This window comes from Ambystoma mexicanum, chromosome 9 (genome assembly GCF_040938575.1).
Source record: "Ambystoma mexicanum isolate Mex_15411 chromosome 9, UKY_AmexF1_1, whole genome shotgun sequence".
NCBI classification, from domain to species: domain Eukaryota; kingdom Metazoa; phylum Chordata; class Amphibia; order Caudata; family Ambystomatidae; genus Ambystoma; species Ambystoma mexicanum.
The window spans coordinates 468,125,905-468,150,735 of NC_090931.1; the positions used below are offsets into that span (position 1 = coordinate 468,125,905).

General features: G+C 45.2%; 1 protein-coding gene across 3 annotated transcripts in view; it reads left to right on the forward strand.

Moving 5' to 3' along the window:
- NOS2 (nitric oxide synthase 2) overlaps window positions 1-24,831 on the forward strand; it is a 206,535-nt gene that overhangs the window by 73,613 nt on the left and 108,091 nt on the right. For all 3 annotated transcript variants that reach the window (XM_069615011.1, XM_069615013.1, XM_069615012.1), the window contains 3 exons: window positions 4,115-4,193; window positions 9,274-9,393; window positions 17,551-17,699. In XM_069615011.1, coding sequence (XP_069471112.1) covers window positions 4,115-4,193; window positions 9,274-9,393; window positions 17,551-17,699 — 348 coding nt within the window. The remainder of the gene's footprint in view (window positions 1-4,114; window positions 4,194-9,273; window positions 9,394-17,550; window positions 17,700-24,831) is intronic.

Below are 24,831 nucleotides of genomic sequence, written 5' to 3' on the forward strand. Positions count from 1 at the left end.
AGTACCTGCTCGCTCCCCAACCCACATAACCCTCTGGCACCACCCTCCTCGTTGGCACCGTTCCATCAGCAGACTCACTTGAGAGGCATCCTTTATTCATAAAAATAATTGTAATTCGTTTTTTATATAGCACTTTAATTGAAAGTGCTTTACATAGGACATATTTACATATATTAATATTATTCGTCAATCGAAATTGATACTCATTTATCGACCTCGGAAGCATGAAAGGCTGAGTTGGCCCTGCCGGGATTTGAACCTGCGGCCTGCATCTCAAACACAGATCACAGCAACGAGCCCTCGATGTCCTGTGTGCATGAACTTTAGACCTCGATCTCCTGTGGGCGTGGACCCACTTCAGGTGACATGAGGGTGCCCAGAGCATGCCTGAATGGCTGGGGCGCAGGAGCACAGTGAAAGGCCAGGCCCATACAAAGAGGTGATTTGGCATGCTTGTAGGCCATATCCAGTAACCATAGAGTTTGGCTTGGTGGTGCATAGTGCATGGCCAAAGGACATGGTTAATGGCCACTGTGGCCATCTTATAGTTGCTGCAAAATGGCCATTGACCACAATCCATGCCTAGTGACCCCCTGGGTTGCCCAGAGCATGGCCTAAAACCATGCTCTGAACATAGTGGTCGCTTGCCCATAGTCTTAGTGGTCACTGGGTCAGTGCCACATCAGTTGGCTTTGGGTGCCGGGGCATGGTCAAAGGAAAAATTGCCATTTCAAATGAAATGGCTATGGGGCCTGGCCAGTTGCCAAACACAATACGAATTGCAATATGCCCCAAGAAGATTACAGTAGGCCCCTGTTATGCAGTTTGTCAGCATGGAGTTTCGTCAAAACCCACTAAATGTCTGTGGGATACAAAGGTAGCACCCTCAAAAATGATATCCCGTTTCAGACAACCAGGCGGATTCCCCTTCATGCGCCCATCTGATTGCCTCTTGCCAGGTCCGCAGGCGCGTGTCTGGGTCCACCAGGAAGTGAGTTTGTGGGCCCAACTAGTTAATGAACTAGCCAAAAAGTGGGTTCACAGATTTTATTCATGCAAACCAAAATGTCACCCATTGATTATTGATACTTTGGGAAGATTGAAAGGAAACTGCTGGAGGTGATTTGCGTAAATTGGTGAAAGTACCATTTTGGCAACAGTGGGCAACCGTTGTTTCTGTTATGATATGTCACTGAGATGTAGGCTGCACTCCAGTGCCATTTGCATGGTGTCAGGTGCTTCAACCGATCTGAAAGAGAGGGAGGTGGGCTCGGTTAGTGCTGGAGAAGGAAAATACAAGGTAGCTTTGCGGCTGTGTGGAGGTGAGCAGTTTGGGTGGCCAGGTACACGGCGACTGTATGTGGGTCTGTTTCTAGGTAGTCCGTGTTGTGGGTATACAGCAGCGGCGGGTAAGCCTGGCGGTTCAAGCTGCTGGTGAGAGCGAAAGTTAATGTATGGGAGAACTAACATTGGGCAAAATGTTCACTCGGTAGGTCCAGTGGCAATTACACTGGTTACATGGGGTGTCTAGCGGGCGTCTGGGGCATGCCAGCAGGCCGTAGCCAGTAGTCAGGGTATAATAGTGCATATCATGGAAAAAACGAAACATTTGGTGAAACATTTTTTATTTAAGGTATATTATGGTTAAGTTTAGCTAAAAAATATTTTAAAATCAGTGAACATTTTTTGTAAAAGGGATGTCATGGTTTTAGTGCTGAACAAAAAAATTCTTTCCCATTTATGCTTCCGAAAACTACATTGGATCCGCCACACGCTGCTCATGATGCCACATATGCACGCACACATGATCTCCACGTACCCACTGTTTCTACAGAAAACCAGGAACAAAATCAGCAAAGGAACAAGAGTGGTATCCCAGACTGGTTGGGTTCAGTTTTATTTGTATTTGAGGACCAACATGAAACAAAGCCCAAATGAACGGTAAAGAGTGCTTTCAAGATACGATTGTCCAAGGCAATCTCAACAACGAGAGATGCTGTGAGCAGTGCATGGCGGGGGACGAGTCATGGTTGCTTTATGGCAGTAGTGGCCGAGTCATGGTTGCTTTGGACGGTAGTGGCTGAGTCATTGTTGCTTTAGGACAGTAGTGGCCGAGTCATGGTTGCTTTAGGACGGTTGCTTTAGGACAGTAGTGGGCGAGTCATGGTTGCTTTAGGACGGTAGTGGCCGAGTCATGGTTGCTTTCGAACTGTAGTGGCAGAGTCATCATTGCTTTAGGACGGTAGTGGCCGAGTCATCGTTGCTTTAGGACGGTAGTGGTCGAGTCATGGTTGCTTTAGGCTTTAGAACGGTAGTGGCCGAGTCATTGTTGCTTTAGGACAGTAGTGGGCGAGTCATGGTTGCTTTCGGATGGTAGCGGCCGAGTCATGGTTGCTTTAGGATGGTAGTGGCCGAGTCATGGTTGCTTTCGGACAGTAGTAGCAGAGTCATCGTAGCTTTAGGACGGTAGTGGCCGAGTCATGGTTGCTTTAGGATGGTAGGGGCCAAGTCATTGTTGCTTTAGGACAGTAGTGGGCGAGTCATGGTTGCTTTCGGACAGTAGTGGGCGAGTCATGGTTGCTTTAGGATGGTAGTGGCCGAGTCATGGTTACTTTCGGACAGTAGTGGCAGAGTCATCGTTGCTTTAGGACGGTAGTGGCCGAGTCATGGTTGCTTTAGGACGGTAGTGGCCGAGTCATGGTTGCTTTCGGACAGTAGTGGCAGAATCATGGTTGCTTTAGGACGATAGTGGCCAAGTCATTGTTGCTTTAGGACGGTAGTGGGTGAGTCATGGTTGCTTTTGGATGGTAGTGGCCGAATCATGGTTGCTTTAGGACTGTAGTGGGCGAGTCATGGTAGCTTTAGGACTGTAGTGGCCGAGTTATGGTTGCTTTAGGACGGTACTGGCTGAGTAATGGTTGCTTTAGGACAGTAGTGGCCGAGTCATGGTTGCTTTAGGAAGCATAAACAGAGAATTTGGGGTTTTGCCGTTTTGTGTTTAAACCATTAGCAACATTTGTTTTTACTGACTTTCAGAGTTTGCTCCAGATAAGCTTCAGTGTAACATCCTGTCACGAAACTGTTTTCAGGGTAGCTGGATATACTATGAAAGCATTCATAATTTTAAATATGCAAAAGGAGACTGCAAAACATTTCAAGGAATTTCATGACATCAGAGGGAAAGTGTGTCAGGGAGAGGGGAGTTCAGGAAGGAGGGACAGAGGCGCTGCTAGGGAGGACTGGGCGGGGGGCTACAGCTCCCGTCTTTCGGTTGTAGCCCTGGATAGAAGCTCACAGGCTACAACCAAAAGGTAGCTAGCCCCAAGTCCCGACAGTCCGGGCATTAGTGTAGCCCGGGATCTTTTCCAGACCTAGCAACACCCCTGAGGAGCGGTGTCTGGTCAAGGGCCTCCACGGCCAGACACTTCTTAGTCAGACAGCCTTGGTCAAGCTAAGGGTCCACCAGTCGTCTGAAAGAAATGGAGAATCTGCACAGATACAAATGTGTCGCCAAAGGGTCTTCCCTTCACTTCCCAACAAAAGACGCGTTTAGATGAGCTACAGTTTTCCATACAGGGCAACAGATCTTCCTCTAGAAACATGCATAAGCAAGCAGCCTTAAATTAGACCGCCTGGTGGATTAGAAATCTATACACACAATATAACAGCAGAGGGGTTCTCTCCGAGTTCAAGGTCGCTTCTGTAACTCTTCGTGTTTCACCACTAACGCAATAGTCTCGGGAGGATAGCACAGGGGCAACGTGCTCGCATTTGAAGCAAGATAATATGGAGCACCACAGGTTCGAACCTCGGGTCCGCACTTAGAAACTTCTGGGTATTAAGCGCATTATAAATAACCTATCATATCACATTGTTGAGAGGTTAATCACAAGCACACAATTGGCCAATTTGTAAACATGAGCTATTATTTTCTCAGCTTCAGCTTTGGTGTCTTTTTGCATGAATGTTGTTTGACAATGCTTGCACTTCGGATGCAGTGGACCCATCGCATGATAACAATGGAGCCACATTCAGTGCAGGCCACAGTGACTGTCATGAGAAATGACCAGTGTCCTAAAGGTAATTGATCAAAACCTGTGCTTTCCCTTTAAAGTCTAGCACCACTGAAGGAAGCCCAGCTGAATGGCGAGAAGAAGGCCGACGTCATGACGCACGTGCTCGCACAAGCAGAGGTCAGTGATGTGTCTTGAAATCGCTGCACTCTCATATTCATGGTATCTAGGTACGGTTTTCAGGCCAGGCTGAACCCCCAAGCACTTATTTATGTTTCCATGCATGCCCCCCCCTCCCTGCTCTTTCACCCCCGTCAGCTCAGTTCTGTCCAAAGCATTTTTTACATTGACTTTGAAAGACCTGTGCTGAGAACTCTGGCTTCTGGGCAGCAAGCATTCCAGCTTCTGGTAGGACCAGAACCAAAAGGTGGGGGAAGGGTAAAAGGCCTTTGGGAGTGATCTTGATGCTGACCCATTGGTGGAAAAGGTGAGGTGGCATGTCTTGGGGCCTACACTATGATGGCTATTGAAGCAATGTGGTAGGTTAGGCTCTACTGTGTGATACGATAAGAGCAACATGGAGCATTTGGATGAGGAGATGAGGAGATACGGTACTCACTGGCTAGAATGTTGCCTTTGAAGACTCGGGGGTGCTGGTTGGACCCCTCTTTCTCTTGGGGTTGATAGTCTTCCTTTAGTGTCAAGCATATTCTCACACCGTCTCACAGCTGCACATACCCCCTTTCTCACCATATTCTACGGATCCGCCATGCTCTAAAAGTCGATGTCACATGAAGCTGTTCATAACGCCCCTTGCGCTGCCCGCTTCCTTCTCCAATTCAATGCTTCCTATCGCTGTAACTGGGTAGGCTCTTCCACTTTCTGCAAGGCTGAAAGCAGCTGCCTTAGCTCTGCAGGCCTCCCCCTACCAACACCTCCCACTATGAGTGTCACAAGGCAGGCAGACACTTTCTGAACATAATCTCGCTTTGGGAGCACTGCCACTCTTGCTCTTTCAGCATTCAAGACAAAGGGCATTCAGAGCCATCAGAGAGATGAGACAACCGAGACAGGCACGCAATGACAGCCTGAGGTGACCAGCGCTATAACTGCACAAACTGAGGAAGGTTTTAGACATAATGGGTTATCTGAGTGTGTTCAGAATCAATAACTAACACAATTTCATATCGCTGCATAAAGCAAGAGAGTCTTAGCTTAAGACTGCAGCCCGTCTAAAGTCCACATGAAACCAGCTTTGTGCCCGAGAAGAGAGTCCTCTTTCTGAAGTGTGCCTACATTTTTAAGACAGTCTTGCCTTTGTGAAGACAGGCGTTGAGGCAGAGATCATTGGAGGCAGACAATGACTGGATGGCAGGTAGACAGTCAGGGATGATGGCGGGTGCAAGAGGGTCAGCAGGGAGTTTGAAGAAAAGCTGTGTGTCGTCTGCACAGCACTGGAAGTTGGAGGAGAAGGAGCATATGAGGCATGCAAGGAGAGCAAGGTAGATGTTAGATAGCCAAGGTGAGAGTATAGAACCCTGGGGGACACCACAGGTGGATATGGAAGTGGGATAGGAGAAGGGGCCCTTGATCACTTGGGAAGAGCGGTTGGTGAGGAAAGAGGACAGCCAATCTATTGCTCATTCTGAGATACCAAGTGTATCGTGGAGCCTTTGTATGAGGATGGAATGGTTAACTGTGTCAAATGCAGAGGAGAGATCGAGAAGGACAAGGACAGCTGGGGAATTGGAGTCCAGGGATGCGAGCAGTTCTTCACAGGTTTTCAGAAGGACAGTTTCCATGCCTCTGGATGCTTGGAATCCAGATTTAGAGACAGTGCCTCCTGCTCCCCCGCCCCCCTATACCCAGTATCCTGGATAATTTATTTCTGCACCTGTTTTACCCTTTGGCCTTTACAGGTGTGTGCCTAACACCCATTTCCTCAACCTCTTTCGGGGGTACTTAGTGGGGTGACAGTGGGACCTTTGCCCTGTGCTCCTGATCTACCTGGCCCCCGTGGTTTCCTGTTCGGTTGCCACTCTTTCTCCTTCAACTCTTATCCCTTCTGTCTGTGGTTCAAACTAGGATACTCCCATCTCCCTCTTTAGACTCCGTTAAGGCCCTACATGTGGACCCAGCTCTTCCTCCCACTCGGAAGTCTCTCCTACTCCCTGCACTTGTCATGGTACGTTTTAGTACTCCGTCTTCTGAGATGTGTGTTCATTCTGAGGGGGGGTGGGTGTTGCTCATTCATTTCCATCTGGTTCTTGAGTTCAACAGGCAGGTTTTTAGGAGTATTCTGAATTTTAGATGGTCCTTCATGTTTCAAATTTCTCTTGGGAGGGAGTTTCAAGTTTTTGCCGCTAGGCCAGAGAAAGTTGATCCACCACGTTTTTCCTTGTGTACTGTTTTGGTTCCAGGTGGATGTCGTTGCTGGATCTGAGTATTCTGGCTTGCTGGTAAATGGCTGTAGATTGCTCTGTGTGTTATGCACATTGTTTTGAATGTGATTCACTTTTTGACTGATAGCCAGTGTAGCATCTTTAATGCAGGACTGATGTGGTATCCTTGTGATAGTATAAGGAGGATTCTGGCCACTGCGTTCTGTATACGTTGCAGTTTCTTCAGTAGATAATCCATAATTCTGAGGTATAAGCTGTTGGCGTAGTCCATCCTGGACATGAGGGAAATTATGGCTAGTGTTTTGCGCGTAAAGGAGAGGAATGGTAGTGTCTTTTTCATTGTGTGAAGATGGAAGAAGCATTTTTTGATTATTGCATTTACTTGTGGTTCTAGCGTTAGCTCATCGTCCATTAGGATTCCAAGGTTTTGATTATTTTTGATGGTGTGATTGCTATTCCTAGTTCTTTTGGCCATGGGATGTATTGGTTGCTTTCCTGGTTTTTGGATCTGATCATGATTTCTTTCTTGCCTGGGTTGAGCTTGGGGCTGTTTGTGTTCATCCAATCGTAGAGTTCTTTCAGGCAGCCTGCTAACCTTGTGTTCTCCTCTTTACATCTTTGATTTTGTAGATGATTTGGGTGTCATCTGTGTGGTTTTAGCATGTCAGGCCGTGCCCTTTGATGAGGGTGATTATTGGGGTCAAGTAGATGTTGAAGAGGAGTGGGGATAGGGAGGATCCTTGCAGTACTCCACAATTGGTGTATTGCGCTGCTGATTTTAATGATTTCATCCATACTGTTACTGTTCTTTCAGGTAGGAATGATTTAATTCAGGTCAGTGCCATGTCAGTGATCCCTGTTTCTTCCAGTCTACTGATTAGGATGTTGTGGTTTACTGTGTTGAATGCTGCAGAGAGGTCAAGTAGTATCAATACAGAGTTTGTGTTGGAGTCTGCGTTGGTCTTTAAATCATCCCAGATAGAGAGAAGTGCTGTCTTTTCTCCCTCTCATGGATCTGAAGCAGACTTGTGCCTGGTCCAACAGTTGATGCGTTTCTATCTGTTCCAGTGTTTGTTCGTAGACATAGGTTTCTAGCAGTTTTGCCAGATAGGGAATGTTTGATATCGGTCTGTAGTTGGAGAGGTCTTCCACATCGACTGTAGTATCCTTGAGGAGTGGTTTCATGTATGCAGTTTTGAAGGACCGCAGTACTCTCCCTGTTGAAAGCGATTGAAAGAAGTCAAAAGGGATAAGGAAGAAGCTGCAAATCGGACAATGAAATGAAAGATGGAAGGACAAAAAATGGTAAGGGTCAAAAGGTGAAAAGTGAAGAGAAAATGTTGGTTGTAAAGAAGCAGAGATTAAAGAATATAGAAAAAGTAAAGAGAAGTGGAGGGAGCCTGAGAAATACTTGAGGGGCACTTGTGTTATGGGAGCGCTGCAGCCCCTGCGCTACGGGGGCCCCACACATGTCCTCGGCAGGGGCCAATCAGAATAAAACAAATAAAAATGTTAAAAAAATGTAAAACAGAAAAAAATAAATAGATTCTTTTTGAAGTCACTCTGCCTTTATAAAGAAATGATTTCTGTTGCACCGTTGACAGAAACAATTTATGAAGGCAGAGTGACTAGAAAAAGATACAATTTCTTTATGAAGTCTGAGGGCTCCCACACCCCATGGCATGGAAGCCTACAGGCTATAGTCCTCCATGCCATGGGGGGGGGGGTGGTGGCTATGACTTAAAAAATAAATAGATTCTGTTTAAAGTTGCTCTGCCTTCATAAAGAAATGATTTCTGTTCTGGTTCGACCCTTTAACGGAAATCATTTCTCTGTGAAGTAATGGGGCTCCCGTCAACCCCACGACGATGATTGTGTGATAACTTATAATGGTAATCCATCTCCAGGCTAAGCAGGCATGATATGTGGTATTAGTGGCTAGAGAGGCATTTTGGTGCAGCCAGTATAGTGATTTCTTACTTTGGCTTGACTTTTTTTAACTGGGAATCTCTGTTAAAGCAGTCCTGCTAAGTGTAATTACGTGGCTAGACTGGCATTTGGATGCTGCCAGTCTAGCCATTTCTTACTGTGGCATTGTATATTTTTCTGGGCATCTGTGATAAAATAACCATGATAAGGGTTATTACTTTGATTGGCATGTTGGTGCAACCAGTCAAAGTATGTCTAAATGTGGATGGCATGCTTTACTGTAATATGTTATTTTGTGTCTAGGCTGGATCTATAATCTGCAGCCAAAATGGACATGTTTTCATTGTGGCATGGCATTTTTAATAGCAAAGCATTACATTAATTAAAGCATTATTGTTCCCGTGCACTGTTGGTGACTTGCATGTACTGGATTGTTGGACTAGTGTTACACTACAAAACAATTGTAAACGCTCTGGCTTTTTAGCCAATTTTTCTCAGAAAGTGAGCTGTATAATGCATTAAAACACCTACATATATGCTCCTGTAAAGTGTGCGGCGTACCCCTGAAGCAGCACATTTGTGCGGACTGCACAAGCGTGGTAATCTAGGCCGGCCCAGAATGTGGTGTGACCCGTTATTTGTTGCCGAGCTGGGGGCCGGAGGGGCGGGGGGGAGCTCAGCATTGCCTGCAAGGGGTCCCCATATTTTGTGTTACGCCACTGTTGAGGGGAGGGAGCAGACTAAGTACCCGGGCAGATGGAAACAATGTAATTACCCGGTCCTTTAAAAATAACAAATGCCAGTGGATTCTGTTTTAAGACGGTGATGACAACTCCGCTCACCAGCATGTGCACAGGGAGGGAGACTGCACAAAGAAGCTGATTTTTCCGGTTATAACACTGCCTTTCATTGTTGCCTTCTGCCTCCAGAATAAGCCAAACCACATCATACCAGTGGCCAAAGCCCCCCAGTGCCCGAGATATCTGAAGCTGAAAAACTTTCAGAATGGCGCGACCTTTCAAGACACGCTACACCACAAGGCCAAGGAGGTAAGGCGACAAAGCAGGCTCCAGGCCTCAGGGTGCAGACACACTGCTTGACCTTGTGCAGCACAGAAAGTCCGCTTTGTAGAGAGCTGGAGGTCACGACTCCTTAGAAAATGTCTCTTACCAAGGCCTGGTGCCAAATATGAAACACTCACGTGAATTTCTTAGTTATATCGAACAGGGGAGTACGATGTTATCCGGATGTGGTCACCTGACAAAAATTGCTGTTTTTCGAAAACTAAGATAGTAGTAAGTCATCTTGATGCAAGTATTGGCAAAAGCTGGTAGGTTTGGTTTTTCCAGAGGGGGAAGTGTTTCTTTTCAGGTGAGTGCCACTCTGTGCGCACGCATGCACGAGTCTGTTTTGTGAGTAAAGTATGTGCGATGAAAGTGTGAACTGATGTCTTAGTGTGTGGATGAGTGATTGGATGAAGGGGTGACAATCAGCGGAGAGTTGGGTAGGCTTTTGTGTGTTTCTGGTAGCGTGGGTAGGTGCACTAAAAGTGTCAGGGTGTGTCTGTGTGTTTTGTGGGTGTTATTTCTGTGGCAAAAGCGGAAATCTTAAAAACAGATGCTTTAACATTTGAAATAATTTTTATCATGACACAGGTAAATAGAGGCTCCTGTCGGGAGGTAGGTATTATTTTCTTGTTTTTAAGGAGCATCATATTCTCCATTAGAAACAGAATAAATATGATTTCTAAAGGCACCATATGTGCCCTTGAAAACAATGGAAATAGACCTTCAGGAGTCTAATATTATTTTAAACGTTTTTTTCTGAAACTTACCTACAGTATTAAATAATATATACGGTGCTGCAAGGGAGAGCAGGCCCGCACAATACTAAAAATGACACAATGAAACCCAGATCGAAAAAGTAGTTGCTCTATTTCGAATGGGGACCAAGTTCAAAATAAAATGAAACCCTTATAGCTCAAGCCAGAGGGACATAACAGGAGTTAACGGCCTGAGCACAGCAAGGGCATTTAGCTCGATCTTCAGGGCCCATAATGCTGGTACAGCCCCAGGGCACAATCAACAAAGTTATTATGTCCTACAAAAATGGGGAGCTAAAAAAAATAAGGCAATCTGCCTGGAGTGGTTGCTGGGAACTGGCTCAGTCCCAGCAACCACATACACAACGTGATGGGCAGGGAGGGGCAAGATTTAGGAAGGAGCCTTGCCGCTAATGGGTGCAGCCCAGCAAGGTATTGTAGTGGCAGTGGTGTGGTCATTATGAAGATGCTAGGCCGCGTCTGCCCGGTGCGACCCCGTGAATATTTTCTACAGTGCAGGAGGAGGGCTCGGGGGGGCTGGGGGAGGGAGGCAGAGCCTTCCATCCCCACCTCCTTGTAGTAAGGGTAAGGAGTGGGAGTGGGCAGGTGGTTTGATACCCGAGGCGCTGCTCCCCTCAGGACTTTAATCGCAATGTCCCTCTGATCACAGAGCACTATGCCGAGAGCCCTGTGAAAAATCGGTGTTGTTCCCGTTAGGTGGTCTTCGCAATTGGGACCTGACTGCCCTCCCCTCCTGTGGACACTGATGGGAAGGGAAGTTGTTCTGGTATCTAGGCATTCAGATTGTTCACCGTATCGAAGAGACATTTGTATATAATACAGGTAGAGCACTCTCAGGGTTAGGGGACTCAGTCCAACTGTGGAAGAAATTACTGTTATCATTGATGGGCAGAGTAGCTCTATGCAAAATGGTTATTCTTCCGAGACTCCTTTATTATTTCACCAACATCCCATATGCCTTCTAGATGTTGGATGAAGGGTTTGGGGAATTGGTGTGGAATTTGGGGAGAAAAGGGTTTCACTGGCTACACTACGGCTTCCACGTCAGGAAGGGGGTCTTAATTTACCGAATTACGAGCAATATTTTATGGCAGCACAGCTGCAAGCAATGCTGATGTGGGTGTATACTGGAGGGGAGCGACTGTCGGGCTTATTAGGGGGCTTCCTGGCTCATTGAAGGGGAGTATAATTGCTGTGGGGGAACATTGGGGGGAAGTGGAGCAGGTAGTATGGGAAATTTGGAAGAAACCTCTGAAAAGTAAGCAGGTATTGGGACTCTATAGTGCAGACATACTGTGGAGCGTGGACTCGAGTCTCTGGTTGGCCGTGAGGAGGATGGGCTTTCTGGGTTGATAAAGAAGGGATGCGTTTCAGTGGGGACTTTGTTTGAAGGAGGGAAGGTGATACCATTTGAGGAATGTAGTCAGCGATATGGGATCCCCATAGGGCACTTCGTAGCCTAGGGGGCAAGGGTTAATCACTTAGCAATATTATGGGCAGGCACCCCGGAGGAACCTGCTACAAATCAACTAATGCAAGTGCTAGTGACACAGGGGGAGGGGAGCACCAGGATTTCTCGAATCTACCAGACAATAGGTGAGTTATATCCCAGGGGGGATCTCACAGTTAACGCCAAATGGGTAAGAGACACTGGGGAGCAGATCTCAGAAGTGGAATGGGGGTAATCTGGGAACAGATCCAAAAAGTCTCCAGAAATGCCAGATTTCAATTGATACAGTTCAATGTCCTGCAAAGGGTATATGACAACCCCATGAAACTACACGCAATAAATCATACTTTGAGTGCAGAATGTCTGAGATGCAGGACTGGGCTAGCAGGGATCTGGCACATGATGTGGGAGTGCGGGGTGATTGCGTACTTCTGGAAAGCAGTAATATCAAAAATTAACGCGTTGTTGGGTTGTAGTTTTGAATGTGTCCCAAGAGTATGTTTATGGGGATTGTTGCCAAGCAGGAAGCGCCATGAAATATGGAAGCGACCGGCCCAATTCATGCTAGTACTGGCCAAAAGAAGGATGGCCACATCATGGAAGAAACCCCAGGGTCCTTTCTTGATGCAGTGGATGGAAGATATCCGTAGATGAGGGATGGCAGAGTAAGATATCCTGCAACGGACTCAGGACCCAATGTTGGAAGAAGGGGTGGTGGTGGATTGGAGCCAACTGTTAAATGAATTGCACTCATTGGGAGACCTGAAACCCCCCTGCCTACGGGAGGGGATGCTAGTTGAACTGTAGAGGGGATGTGTTTAAAGGTAGAGAGAACAGAGGTACTTGAGCGGACAAAGGGGACAGAAAGACGGTAAAGGAACTGGGTTGTTGAATATGCATGGTTGTCCTTCAGCCGGACTCTTGTGCCCTTGAACTCAGAGCAATGTTTTGTAACCATCAACCTTAGATTATGTTTTTGTGGGGGGCAAAGGGGGAGCAGAAGTGGGGGAGGAAGTAAGTTGAATAAAGGGATGTTCTTAGAAGTAATTAAAAACAGCAGGGAACAAAAAAACAGAAAACAAGGAATTTACATGCTTTGTAACTACATTATGCCATTTCATTGACCAATGTTTACTATGCCTGTTTGTTTTATGTTATAGAAAAGAGAACATTCTAATAATATTCTAATATAAAACATTTAAAAAAGAAATACCTCCAAGGGAGAGTGGGGTATACCACTTTCTAGCCTCTTCTAAAAGTAACAGCAATCGTATACAGAGAACCTTTTGCACATAGGTATCTGTAACTCTGTCACCAGAGAACTATACTGTAACACGTAAAGGTGACCTAAGTCAACAAATAATTATAATCATGGGTGGACTGGCCTATAGGGAACTCTGGAGATTTCCCGGTGGGCCTCTGCACCCTGGGCCTCTTTTGTGTGGCATTTCCTAATGTTCGCATAGGAAAAGCATTGTGCTTGCTGAAAATGTGTCATGTGGGGCCACTTTGAAAATAATTTCCAGGGCCTCTTTTGGTCCCAAGTAAGTATTTCTCTTATGCCTCTTTTAGTTCCCAGTCCACCCCTGATTATAATGCTTAAATTGAATCACAAAAACGAGCTAAACTGTAATTATTCCTTAACAAAGGATTATGCTATACCTGGGGGCTGAGGGGGGGGGGGGTGTTATAACCCTAGGAATAGGTGTTGTGCCATCTGTCTAACAGGGATAGTAAAAGAGGAAAAAGTCCCTCCACTAAACTCAAATCGTTGAATCATACAAGAATCCTTGATGCGTGGTCACTGGTGTATTATTTTTATTTACCTCTGTGCTTATAAAGCGCAGGCGCTTCTGTACCACCGGTGGGGATATCCCTGATCACTTGGTGTGTACCAAAAAGGTATGGGACAAAACATCACACATAAAACACACTCTAAAATCAAAAACCCACTTAAAAGGTAATTGTCGCTAGGCAAATCCCATCTGCGTTGTCTTTATTCTACCCATCCCCAGTGTGCATCAGTGTGATGTCAGCCCGAATCAACTGACAATACTTCTAAAAAAGTATTTAAATGTGGTATCCCTATAACTTTAAAAGGATACCCAAAAGTATGTGTCGACCGCTTTCAGTGGCGTAAGATGCCCGACCTTCTTTAGGACCAAAACACAACCACTCTTACTTCAAAATGGAGTCATTCCTCCTGTTTTCATCGGTAAACACAGGCGGCCGCTAAGTGATGCAAACAAGAGACAGGGAAATAGCTTCAGTAACCAGAGTGGACTCCCCGCTTCTCAGCATCTCAATTGAATATACTTTGTTCATAGTGTGACTTAGGTCCCCTTTGTGTGTTACTCTAAGAGTAACACCGTTATTAGGTGAACGCTTACTTTTGTTTGGCAACCTTTCCGCACATCCTGGGTCCCTCTTCAGGAATGTGTCATATAGGCTTGTGTGGAAAGTACATGAAGAAAGAACAGGTTTTTTTTTTTTCAAGCTGCTGTCGTAAAAACATTTTGTATGATTACTTCCTGAAGAAGGAACGTACCTATTTCGCCTTGTAGGCTTGTAAAACAAACTGGGCTTGATTATCTGAGGGATTGCTGGGATGGCTCCAGAGTTGATAGGCAAGATGCAGTGATTAACGCTTACATGAACCCAACTGAACCGTCTAATCTGATTTGCACAGACTTGATAATGAGGCCTTGTACGTCCACACATTGTTTAGGGAAACAAACATCGTATAGTCATTTGCATTTGGCGTTTTTTATGGGGGGTGAGGCGGGTGATATACACAATGATTCACTGAAACTGGCTTACATATCCCATTTATGGCCGCGGCAATTATAATACAGGCCACAAGGTGCACATTATGTGGTTGGACGCAAACAGAGCACTGTTTTCAGTGCTCCCCAACCTCGTTAGCATTATAGTGGGGTCACAAGCCGTCACCAGGGGACATAAGACTGTGAGAGAGGACATGGTGAAAGGACATGAGCACATGGTGCCACGAGGCATCAAGTTATATCCTTAAGGAGCCTGCCAGCTGTCGGGGCACAGGTTCATGGACACTTGCAGCAACCTACCAGTGACATAAAATCACGAATCCCTTGCCCCCTGTGCCAGGGGGCTGACACACTTGTACAGTATTGATGGAAGTCGCGGTTAGGTGTTCAGAGAGGCCGGCATAGATTGCAGCTCTTTTTTCATTAAAGCCATGAGTCAAAATTCACATTACAGTTAGAACAAAATGTGCTTTGGAGAACAAAAAAAGCAAAGAGAATCTGTAAATTCAACAATGTAAAATCTAAAACCTGCACTCTAGCAACAGAGAAATGTCTACTTTGCCCCAACCTACTGCTCTTCGCGCTGAGCAAGTCTGTACAGCCTCGGATCGATGATTGGATTAGGCTCTTTTGTGTTGTTCTAAACATGCTGCCTGCTAGATAAAGCAACACCATCGCCAGGTGGCTCATTCTGGTGAGAGGCAGCAAATGCAACAACATTGAGACGTGTTTGTTCTTTGGACAAGTAGCTAATTGAAGCAACAGGATGGACAGAGTTAGTCGGCTAATTAGTAGCTAATGCAAGAACATTTACTGGAGGGCATTAAGCTGACATGCACCTAATGCAAGAAAAATATTCAGTTGACCATTAGCAAATGCAAAAACATCAATAGGTGGTTATTCTTTGAACAAGGTAAGACATTTAGGAAACAACATCAACTGAGTTGTTCTACCGGCAGGTAGATAACAAAACAATGTCACAGGGAGATGTATTATGTCAACAAGTACCTAATGCAACAATATTGACAGGCAGTTATTCTGTTGACAGTTGGCAAATGTCACAACATCGATAGGTGGCAATTCTGTGGACAAGTAGCTAATGCCTCTGCATCTGCAGAGTCATTCTGCCGATCAATAGCTAATGCAAGAACATCGACGACTGATGGTCATGGTGTATCGAGCTAATGCTTCAGCCTGTTATTTGTTATAGAATACTTTGTGGTAAACCATGTTTGGGGGAGATAGAATAATATATTGGCAAGGAGAGGACTCGATTATTCACAGCCATGGAACATTACCATCAGGTGCTAATGTTTGGGCCGAGGGGGGAGGGGCAATTTCAGGAAGCAATAAAGGTACGCAATGTAACAACTTCAACCGGGCAATGTTATGTGAACAGGTACATTATGCAACACATTAAACTGGGCGTTATTACTTGCTACAGTAAGCCAATTACAAGCAGCTGGCTTGAGACCCACAACCAGTAGCAGACCATATTAGCCCAAAAAAACATCAAATCTGGTGCATTGCATGGAATGGGATCACCAAAATCACATTTTGCTTGGAGCAGCGTAAATCCTTTCATGGGGCCTGCAACCTCTGCCGGGGTTAGTCTGTCTACAGGTATCTGGATGCATCACAATCATCAAGGGAGAAATCTATGCACAGGCTGCTAATGCCACAATATGAACACAGGTGTGAAGGCGGGCTCGGTAATGTGTTGGCCCCTCTCTACCTGGCTATCACCATGGCTACATTATGCTGGAGGTACTTCAAAGCAATGGAAAGAAGCAACCAGAAAAAGGAAATGTATTCACACTGAATGCTTAAATAAATTTAAAAATTGGTAATCTGTGGGATTTTTGTTATTAAACATAGTACACAAACTTGTTTCTCTATCATCATTTGGTTAAAAGAAAAGAAACAACAAAAACAAAAGAAGAATGAGGGCACAAGAAGTTCGTACTCCACAGAGGTTTGCCCTTGCCAATAGTCAGTCTCTCAAATAGAGTCCATATGAGACTCAGATTGTCATTCCTCTCATGGTATTCCTTTAGCAATAATTATTCTCACGGTCCATTTGTAAAGTAAGTTGTCAGGGTTTTTTCAATTGTGACCTTTGGCACTTTAAAAAGTATCTCTGGTTTTGTATTCAAAATACTCTCCAAGAAAGTTTCCATGCACCTAACTGCAGATGGGGATGTTCCCCCATATAATTTTTCCCACCACATCTCGGGGTCAGTACAAGCGGTGTTCTTTAGTCTTTCATAAAGGATTAGAGATCTTTCCGTTCCGAGTTCTGGGCAGTACAATGTCAGATGCTGCAGAGTTTCCTCTTGGTTGTTGCAAAATCGGCAAGCCTTGTCCTTCAAATTCTTCCATATGGAGATAGCACAGCCCGTGTATGGAGGATGTTCGGGCGGAATCTCAAATAGGTATCTGGAAAGCCAGGAGCAGGGTCCTTCCCCAAATACAGAGGCACTACTTTTAGCTGATTATTCAGGGTCCTTGAAAGATTATGGTTTTTTGAGGATGATCTCTTTTGCTCTGCTTTGGACCAGTCAGCAGCCCATAGTAGTCTTTTAATTTTTAACGGGTTTTCTGATAATGTTTTGACAGATTGCCCAAGTTGGTCCAATATTTCCTGACAGTTAGTAAACCACATTTTTAAAAAGACTGCTTTAGCGGTTCAACTCAAAATGCCAAATGAGATTTTTAACGGATTGCTATATTAATGAATGATGTGTCAGCTTTATTCATTTATTTGTTTTTGTAACGTGTCACATGCATGCAAAATGTTTTATAGGACTGTGAGTGGGCAGGTGGAAGGTGACTGGGTGGAAGGGAGAGGACACTTAAGTCACTATCATACCGAGAAGAATGGGCTAAAAGTTTCCTGTGGCCATGGCGCAATCTTTTGAACAACATTATTGAAGTCACTTACAAGAATGTGACAATGCATAGTGCAGTAGGACTGCATGTTCAATGTTTGTGTTATAAAACAGGGGTTTGGCTATCTGATAAACACGCTAATGTTTTTTAATATATCTACACCTTAACTTCATGTATTATTGATCACGCAGTGTTAATGTAAAATGTCGGTCTTTTTGTGTTTCCCGTGGTTTAGAACATCAGTTGCAGGACAAAGACCTGCCAAGGCTCCATCATGAACCCGAAAGCCTTTCTGAGGGGCCCGCGTGATGGGCTGCTTCCAGCAGATGAAGTCTTACCCCAAGCCATCGAATTTATCAACCAGTACAATAACTCACTAAAAGAGTAAGATATTTATGTGTTTATTTATTTTTTATTTAAGCAATTTAAGCACTTATGGACTTTTATACAAAAACAATCCATCACACAAAACACAGGTGTAATTTACATTGTACAGCCCAACTAATACAAAACCTAAACATGATTCCTTTGTCAGATTACAAGTTCTCTTAAAATCACCAATACAAAATCACACAATTTAACAACATAACAAATCAAATTACAATCATTACCCACATATAACCCTTCCACGTCTCATGTATGTTGTGCCCAACCACATCGTTCCTATATTGCGTAGAAAATGGTGACGTAACATGTTCACACTGTCACATTCTACAATAATATGCTTCGTAGTTTCAATTACCAGCTCCCCGCATAATCTTCAGAATCTCATTTGTCGTGGTATGCCCCACCTATCACCTTCAATTTCAAGTGCGTTAGCCCTATTGAATTGAATCAACACGTGAGGTCTCAATATATGGCCATAGGCGATAGGTCTGTATGTATTCAGGTACGCCCCGCAGCACACATATGTATTCTATGAGCAAGCCACCTTTGTCGCTAATTCAACAGTAGCCCTTTCGTTGCCATATGACTTTCAGACCATCTTTACATTAGCTTTGTAAGCTGGATAGGGCACTTGTGTGTTATCAGACCCCAGTCGAGATACGATTGCTGGACAGTATGGCAAATCCTGCCCAGACAGCAATTGCTCATTCCGTCATCCATACTCGGTACATTTGTGCCCCTGAATCCATCCCATGAAGGTTCCAATGCAAAACAGTTCCTTTGCCACCACAGTAGTCTCAATGCTAGTCACGTCATATTCTAGACGTACATAGTTAGTCGGCAGGTGTGACTTATGCATTGAAACAAGCCATGCAAAGCCATGGCTCATAACACATGATTCGGTTTTAACCGAGAGTGACAGGTACCATCAGGCCCCACAGCTCGGGAAGAGCTACTACGATTCTGTATAAGAGCCAATAGATCTCCAATCGTGGCTGCCTTAAACCCCCATCTTTGAATATTGCCCATGACCGCAGTGGAGACACCACTGGAGGATCCCAGAGACTCCACTAGATAATGCTCTCAATCAGAGCGAGATACTCCACTACATCCTGCCATAATTCCCCAGGGAAGAGCACGCCGATTGACAAAAATATAGCCAATGGCAGAGGAGCTTCTGTTCGATATTCTGGTCCTGCCACCCTGCTCATCACCCTGACAAAAACCATTCAGGATCACAACGCCAAACAGAGATTGTAGTTTGGAACAGGACCAGCCCTTGGATTGCATTGAGCTTTCATGGCAGGGGATAAGCCAGCGTCCACAGAGAAGGCAGCCGAAATGGCCTGGATCTTAGCATTTAAATCACCCAAATTATCAGGCATACTGTCACCCCAAGTGTTCAGAAGACCCTGTACCACTTTCAGATTCACTTCATGACGTAACCAAGTTGGGGGATCATAAACGTTTATAATAAGAATGCTGTTATCCTAGATATGTATTTTGCAATCCGTCTATGTATGTTGTGTGCTGCCAACACTCGACTGGGAGGCAAAGTCAGAGCGCCTAGGGATACATCTACACCAGCAGGAGCTAAATGTAGGGACTCTGGACATATGAAACCTGAGAAATAAAATGCATTTCATAGAGGGATTCCTCACTAGTTTCTAGATCAACAGGATGTCTGAAATTTGATCAGCCTGGCCCAGGCTAATGCTGGCTTAAGCTTAAATTCTGATACTTTGAATTATTCCTTAAAATAATCGCCACATGTCGAGTTTGATACCTTTTATCGTATTAACAGTAATATTAATCTCTGATGGAATAATGCATAACCTTTTGAAGTCGCAAAGACCTTTGTGATCAGATGGTAAAAAGCATTGACTTTTGCTTTCTACCATACGACGGACGAAGAAGGTGTTTTTGACTTTGAAAGCTTATGCACTGCACCATCTCAGCATATTTGTGTTTAAAAAAAATAAAATTGCACTAAACGGCAAAAAACCTTTTACACAGAATGGCAAGAGCATTTCACAAGGTCTCAATTCCCTAGTTAAGTACCCTGTTCCCTCATCTTTAGTTCTCTTCCATATGGCTTTCATCATCGCTGCCGAATGCACGCTACCCAGAATTCTACAGTAGCTGCACTATATAGTGGTCTAAGGCCCTCATTAGGAGGTTTCCGGTAACGGCTTGCCTTTTCTGACGCCTGATATCCCCTTAATACTAGGATATTAAGGGCGGCAGAGGAATGGTAAATTCCCATTCCTGTGGAGTCCCATAAGAATCCATGGGAATGGGAACACTGAAGCACCGGCACCGTTAGTAACGGTGCCGATGCTTCAGTGAAAAATCTGCCGGTAGGGTCTTGAATTGCCGGCATGTCGGGCCTGCAGGTTGTTTACTGTCTCTACCGGCAGAGTTGCAGTTTGCCTGTCTGGGAAAGGTGCCGGTAATGTTGTTACTGGCACCTTATTTCCAGACCGGCAAACTTATGAGGGCCACAGTGTTTTTTAGGTCACCTTTTAATAGATTTTAAAGATGCCTTTCGGATGAAGCAGAGGGTCTTCAATTAGAACCCGTGTGCAATTGAAAGCCAGAGGAGCAAATTCCAGGCCAATACATATGATTACATTGTACCCCAGTTAATTTTCTCAATTAGTTTGGCGCTGGTGCCATATATATATATAGCTTGTTGCAAAAGTCTTGGCACCGATAATAAGCTCTCTGGTTAGCGTCATCTTGTCCTTGAAAAGGGCGAGAAAGAGGCATACTTTTTCTCTAACAGTTACACAAAAGATTTGTGGGATGGAGAGTTGGTGAAATGGTGTGATCCAGTTTCTAAGCTTCTTGACCAATGTTGAGTCCAGTTTGAGAGAATCGCAACAGATATACAATGACGGTGCTTCTTTACCATTGCGCTGAAATAGAAATTCACATAATTCAAACATCTATGAGCTGTACACTGGAGCAGCCCAGTGTTAACACTTCCCTTGGCAATGCGGCAACCATGTTTTGCAGCAGTGCACTTCTGTACAGGAAGACCTTTTATTTATTGTTTGTCTTATTTATTTTGAATATTTGTACTGTATCGCACTCAGGCCCTAGGTCGCAGTGCAACTCTGCACTGCATCTGTGGAAAGTACGTGCTAAAATGCTTAGCAAATCGTTCTCGTGCTTGCTTGCATTTACAGAAAAGTGCATGTGTTGCCTCAAGGATGGCTCTTTGTATTTGTATTTTATTTATTTGTACAGCGCACCAGGCCCAGGGGCAACCGGGCGCATCACTTAGTTACAACATAGGAAAAACAGACAGAACCATAATTACAAAGTTTACAAGTATAATACAGAATTTACAGGTATGACAATAGCAATGAGAGGACCAGCAGATTATATATAGATGTACAAATTAAGCAGAGAACCCAGAGCTAAATGTCCTGGGCAGCCAGCCAGGTTTTCGTAAGGTGTTTGAATCTCGGGAATGAGGATTCTGCTCTAAGCTCATTAGGAAGCGTGTTCCAGAGTTTAGCTGCCAAGATAGGGAAGCTAATTCCACCTGATCTTTAGAGATTGAAACGTGGAACCTCAAGGCAGTTTAAATGAGCCATTCTGTGGGGTCTAATGGAGTTGTGGAGGGCAAATCGGTTAGCCAGGTAGCAGGGAGCTTGGTTATGAAGGCATTTGTGGGTAAGAGCCAGGGTTTTCAGGGAGATACGGTGTGGGACTGAGAACCAGCAAATATTGCGTCTGGTGTCGGATATGTGTTGGCGCCTGGGAATGTTGAGGGCAGCTCTAATAGCATTGTTTTGGACAATTTGCAACTTGTTTAGGTTGCAGCAATTGGTGCCTAGGTACAGTGCATTGCAGTAATCAATCTTGGATAATACAAGGGTTCTAGCCAGGGTGACACAATTGGTTGCGGAGAGGAAAGGGCGACAGGCTGTAATAAGCTTGCAGGCATATGCCGCTGCGGAAGAGACTGAGTTAGTTTGTCTGGTCAGGGATAGGGTCGAGTCAATGTAGATCCCTAGGGTTTTTGTGTGCTTGGCGGTTGGGATAATATTCCCATCGATGATGAAGGACTTGAACGCAGGGTCGAGTTTGGTACGTTTTTGTGGCGAACCAAGAATAAGGAGCTCAGTCTTTTCATCATTAAGACAGAGTCCGTGTTGAGCCATCCAAGCCTGGATGACCTGGTAGATGACATTGATAGTGAGGGAGTCAGCTGTGTAGTCACCTGAGACAGCGATTAGTATCTGGGTGTCGTCGGCGTAGTTGGTGTAAGTGACACCCAGATAGTCCAAGATATCGAAGAGAGGTTTGGTGAACACGTTATACAACGTGGGTGAAACACAAGATCCTTTTGTGTTTCACCCACGTTGTATAACGTGTTCACCAAACCTCTCTTCGACAGGAGACAGGTGCAGGTGGGGCGGCTGCTAGTGGAGAGAACACACGCATATATCTATTGTCTAAAATGGAGCTAATCCAGGTTGTAGCTTTATCGGAGAAGTGTGCAGCTGATTTAAGGTGGTGGCAGAGGATTTCATGATTGACGAGATCAAAGGCCGCCAAAAGGTCCAAGAGGAGTAAGAGAGCAAGTTTGCCTTTGTCTTTTAGATCTTGAATCTGTGTTTTTAAATATATGAGGGCAGTTTCAGTGCTGTGACGTGGCCGGAACCCAGATTGCCTAAATCCCAAGAGTTTGTTAGATTCAAGGTAATCTTGAATTTGTAGATATGCTGCACGGTCGAGGATTTTTAGTAAAAACGGGACCGTGGTGATTGGCCTGTAGTTTGTAGGTATAATAGCGTCCAGGGTAGGTTTTTTCAATAGGGGGATGACCCACGCGTCCTTTAGATTGTCAGGTACGATCCCAGAGCTAAAGGAAGAGTTGATGAGCGTAGTAATGAATGGCGCTAGGTCATGAGCTGCTTCCTTGATTATAGCTGCCGGGCAGAGGTCGCCTTGGCAATTGGTCGGTTTAAGGCTGGTGATGATCTTTTCCACTTCGGAAATGGAGAGTGGAGAGAAGCTAAAAGGAGTCAGATGGGGTGGTTTAGGGTGGGGATAGGGTTGGGTTGTGGGTTGATTGTAGGCTTGATTGTTTGTTATTGATTTTAATTTGGAGGGTGGCAATCTTGCCGAGGAGAGCCTCTTGGATTTTGGTACATCAAGTGCTATCTTTGATGCAAGTGTCTGGTGCAGTGACAGGGGTTTCAAGTTCTTTTAGGATTCTAAACAATTCTTTGGTGTTGGATTTGGCTTGTTCGATACGTTTATTGTAAGTGTCTTTTTTAGCCTGGAATATGGCTTCCTTGTAATTAAGGGTGGCCAGGAGGAGGCACGGTTTGTTGGCTGCGGACTGGTTGCTTTTCCAATGTGATTCCGCAATTCGTTTTTCTTTGCGCAGGGTTCTGAGCTGGGGTGTGAACCAAGAGTTCAGGTGGGCTCGAGGTTTGGGTTTTCTCAATTTGGATGGGGCGATGATATCTATTCTTTTTGCATAGCGAGGTTAAAGTTGTCAACCATAGCTGTGGGGTCAGAGCATGAGCGAACCTGGTCATTGAGAGTCGGCAGGAGGAGGGGGAGGAGTCCGTCGCAAGTGATGTCACGTTTATTGCGGGTGGCAGTAGCCGGTGCAATGGTAAGAGAGAGGCTGGCAGGTATGGACTGAATGTTAAATGTAATTAAGTTGTGATCGGTCCATGCATACTGTTGGTTAGAGATGATATGGATAGGACAATTGTGGGAGGCTAGCCAGTCGAGGGTTCTGCCCTTAACGTGGGTAGGTTGGTTGATAAGCTGTATGAATCCTGCATTCATAAGCATATTATCAATAGCCATGGCAGCAGTGTCATTGGGATCAGTGAGGCCCAGGTTAAAGTCCCCTAATATCAAGGCTTGGGATTTGGTTTTGGTGTTATGAGTGATGATGTTGGAGAGGTCCTCAGCGAAGGTGGATAGCGGCCCAGGTGGCCGGTAAAGTAGATGGAAGGTGATAGAGTGCTTAGGAGTGACGGCTAGCTTGGCTGTCAGTGCTTCCATAGAGGAAAAGTGATGCACAGAGAAGAGGTGGAAGTTTAGAGCATTTTTATGGATGATGGCAATGCCAACACCTTTGGACTGGTTAGAGTTACGATCGTGTCTGATAATGTTGTAATCTGGAGGGATGGCAAGGAAGAGTAGTGGGCCAGAGGCTGCGTGACGCCAAGTTTTGGTGATAGCCATAAAGACGAGGTCGAGGGTAAGAATAAGGTCAGCTACTTCTACAGCGTGAGCCGTGAGTGATCTGACATTGATTAATGCACCCTTGATATTGCTAGTGTTAGGGAGGTTGGGGTGAGGTGATGATGGGTTTTTCAAGTGTGTGGATGCGGTGGAGGTCAGAGACTGTTTGTTAAGATGCACAGAGTGATGGGAGGCGTGCGTGAGTCGCGAGCCAAGTCTGGCATTTCTCAGGGTGATGGAACATGTTATGTTTGGTGAAGGTCTGGAAGCAAAGTGTTGGAGCCATAAGGCTGGGTTGTTGAGGTAAGGGTTGGTGTGGTGAGCAGTGGACGGCATAGTCATGGCGTTGTGAAGATTGGGGTAGTGGAGGGAGGCGGTGGTGTAATTGGGTGCTGTCCCACCGGTGTGCCGTGTGAGGTAGAGTAGGGTGGGCAGTATTCTTGCAAACAGAGTAGTGAGGGTGGAGGGCATGTTGGCCTGTACAGTCTAAAAGCAGATGCCTGCCAGATCTACAAAAAGAGTGGTTGAGGTAGAGGTGCTGTTGTAGGCAATTGCACACAATGTTAAACAATAATAACAGTGACCACCGTAGATGCAGTGGCGTGCACAGAAAGTAAGGCAGCAGTAATCGCGGTAGCAGTGTATTAGGGTACAGATACCTAGATCCCTAGATACCTAGATTCGATTTTAGCAGAGGGAGCCAAAAAGCAGTTGATTAAGATGCAGAAGACACAAGTTCAAATGCATTAGTAACAAACACATAAACGTGATTTGTCTATGAGGAGAGTGGATAGTAGAGATGTCTACCAGAATGTAGAGTACATAGGTCCGACTAAAGGTGGCGTACTGTTGCGAATGTGTTAAGCAACCTTATCGTCCAATGCAGTGGCTGGGACAC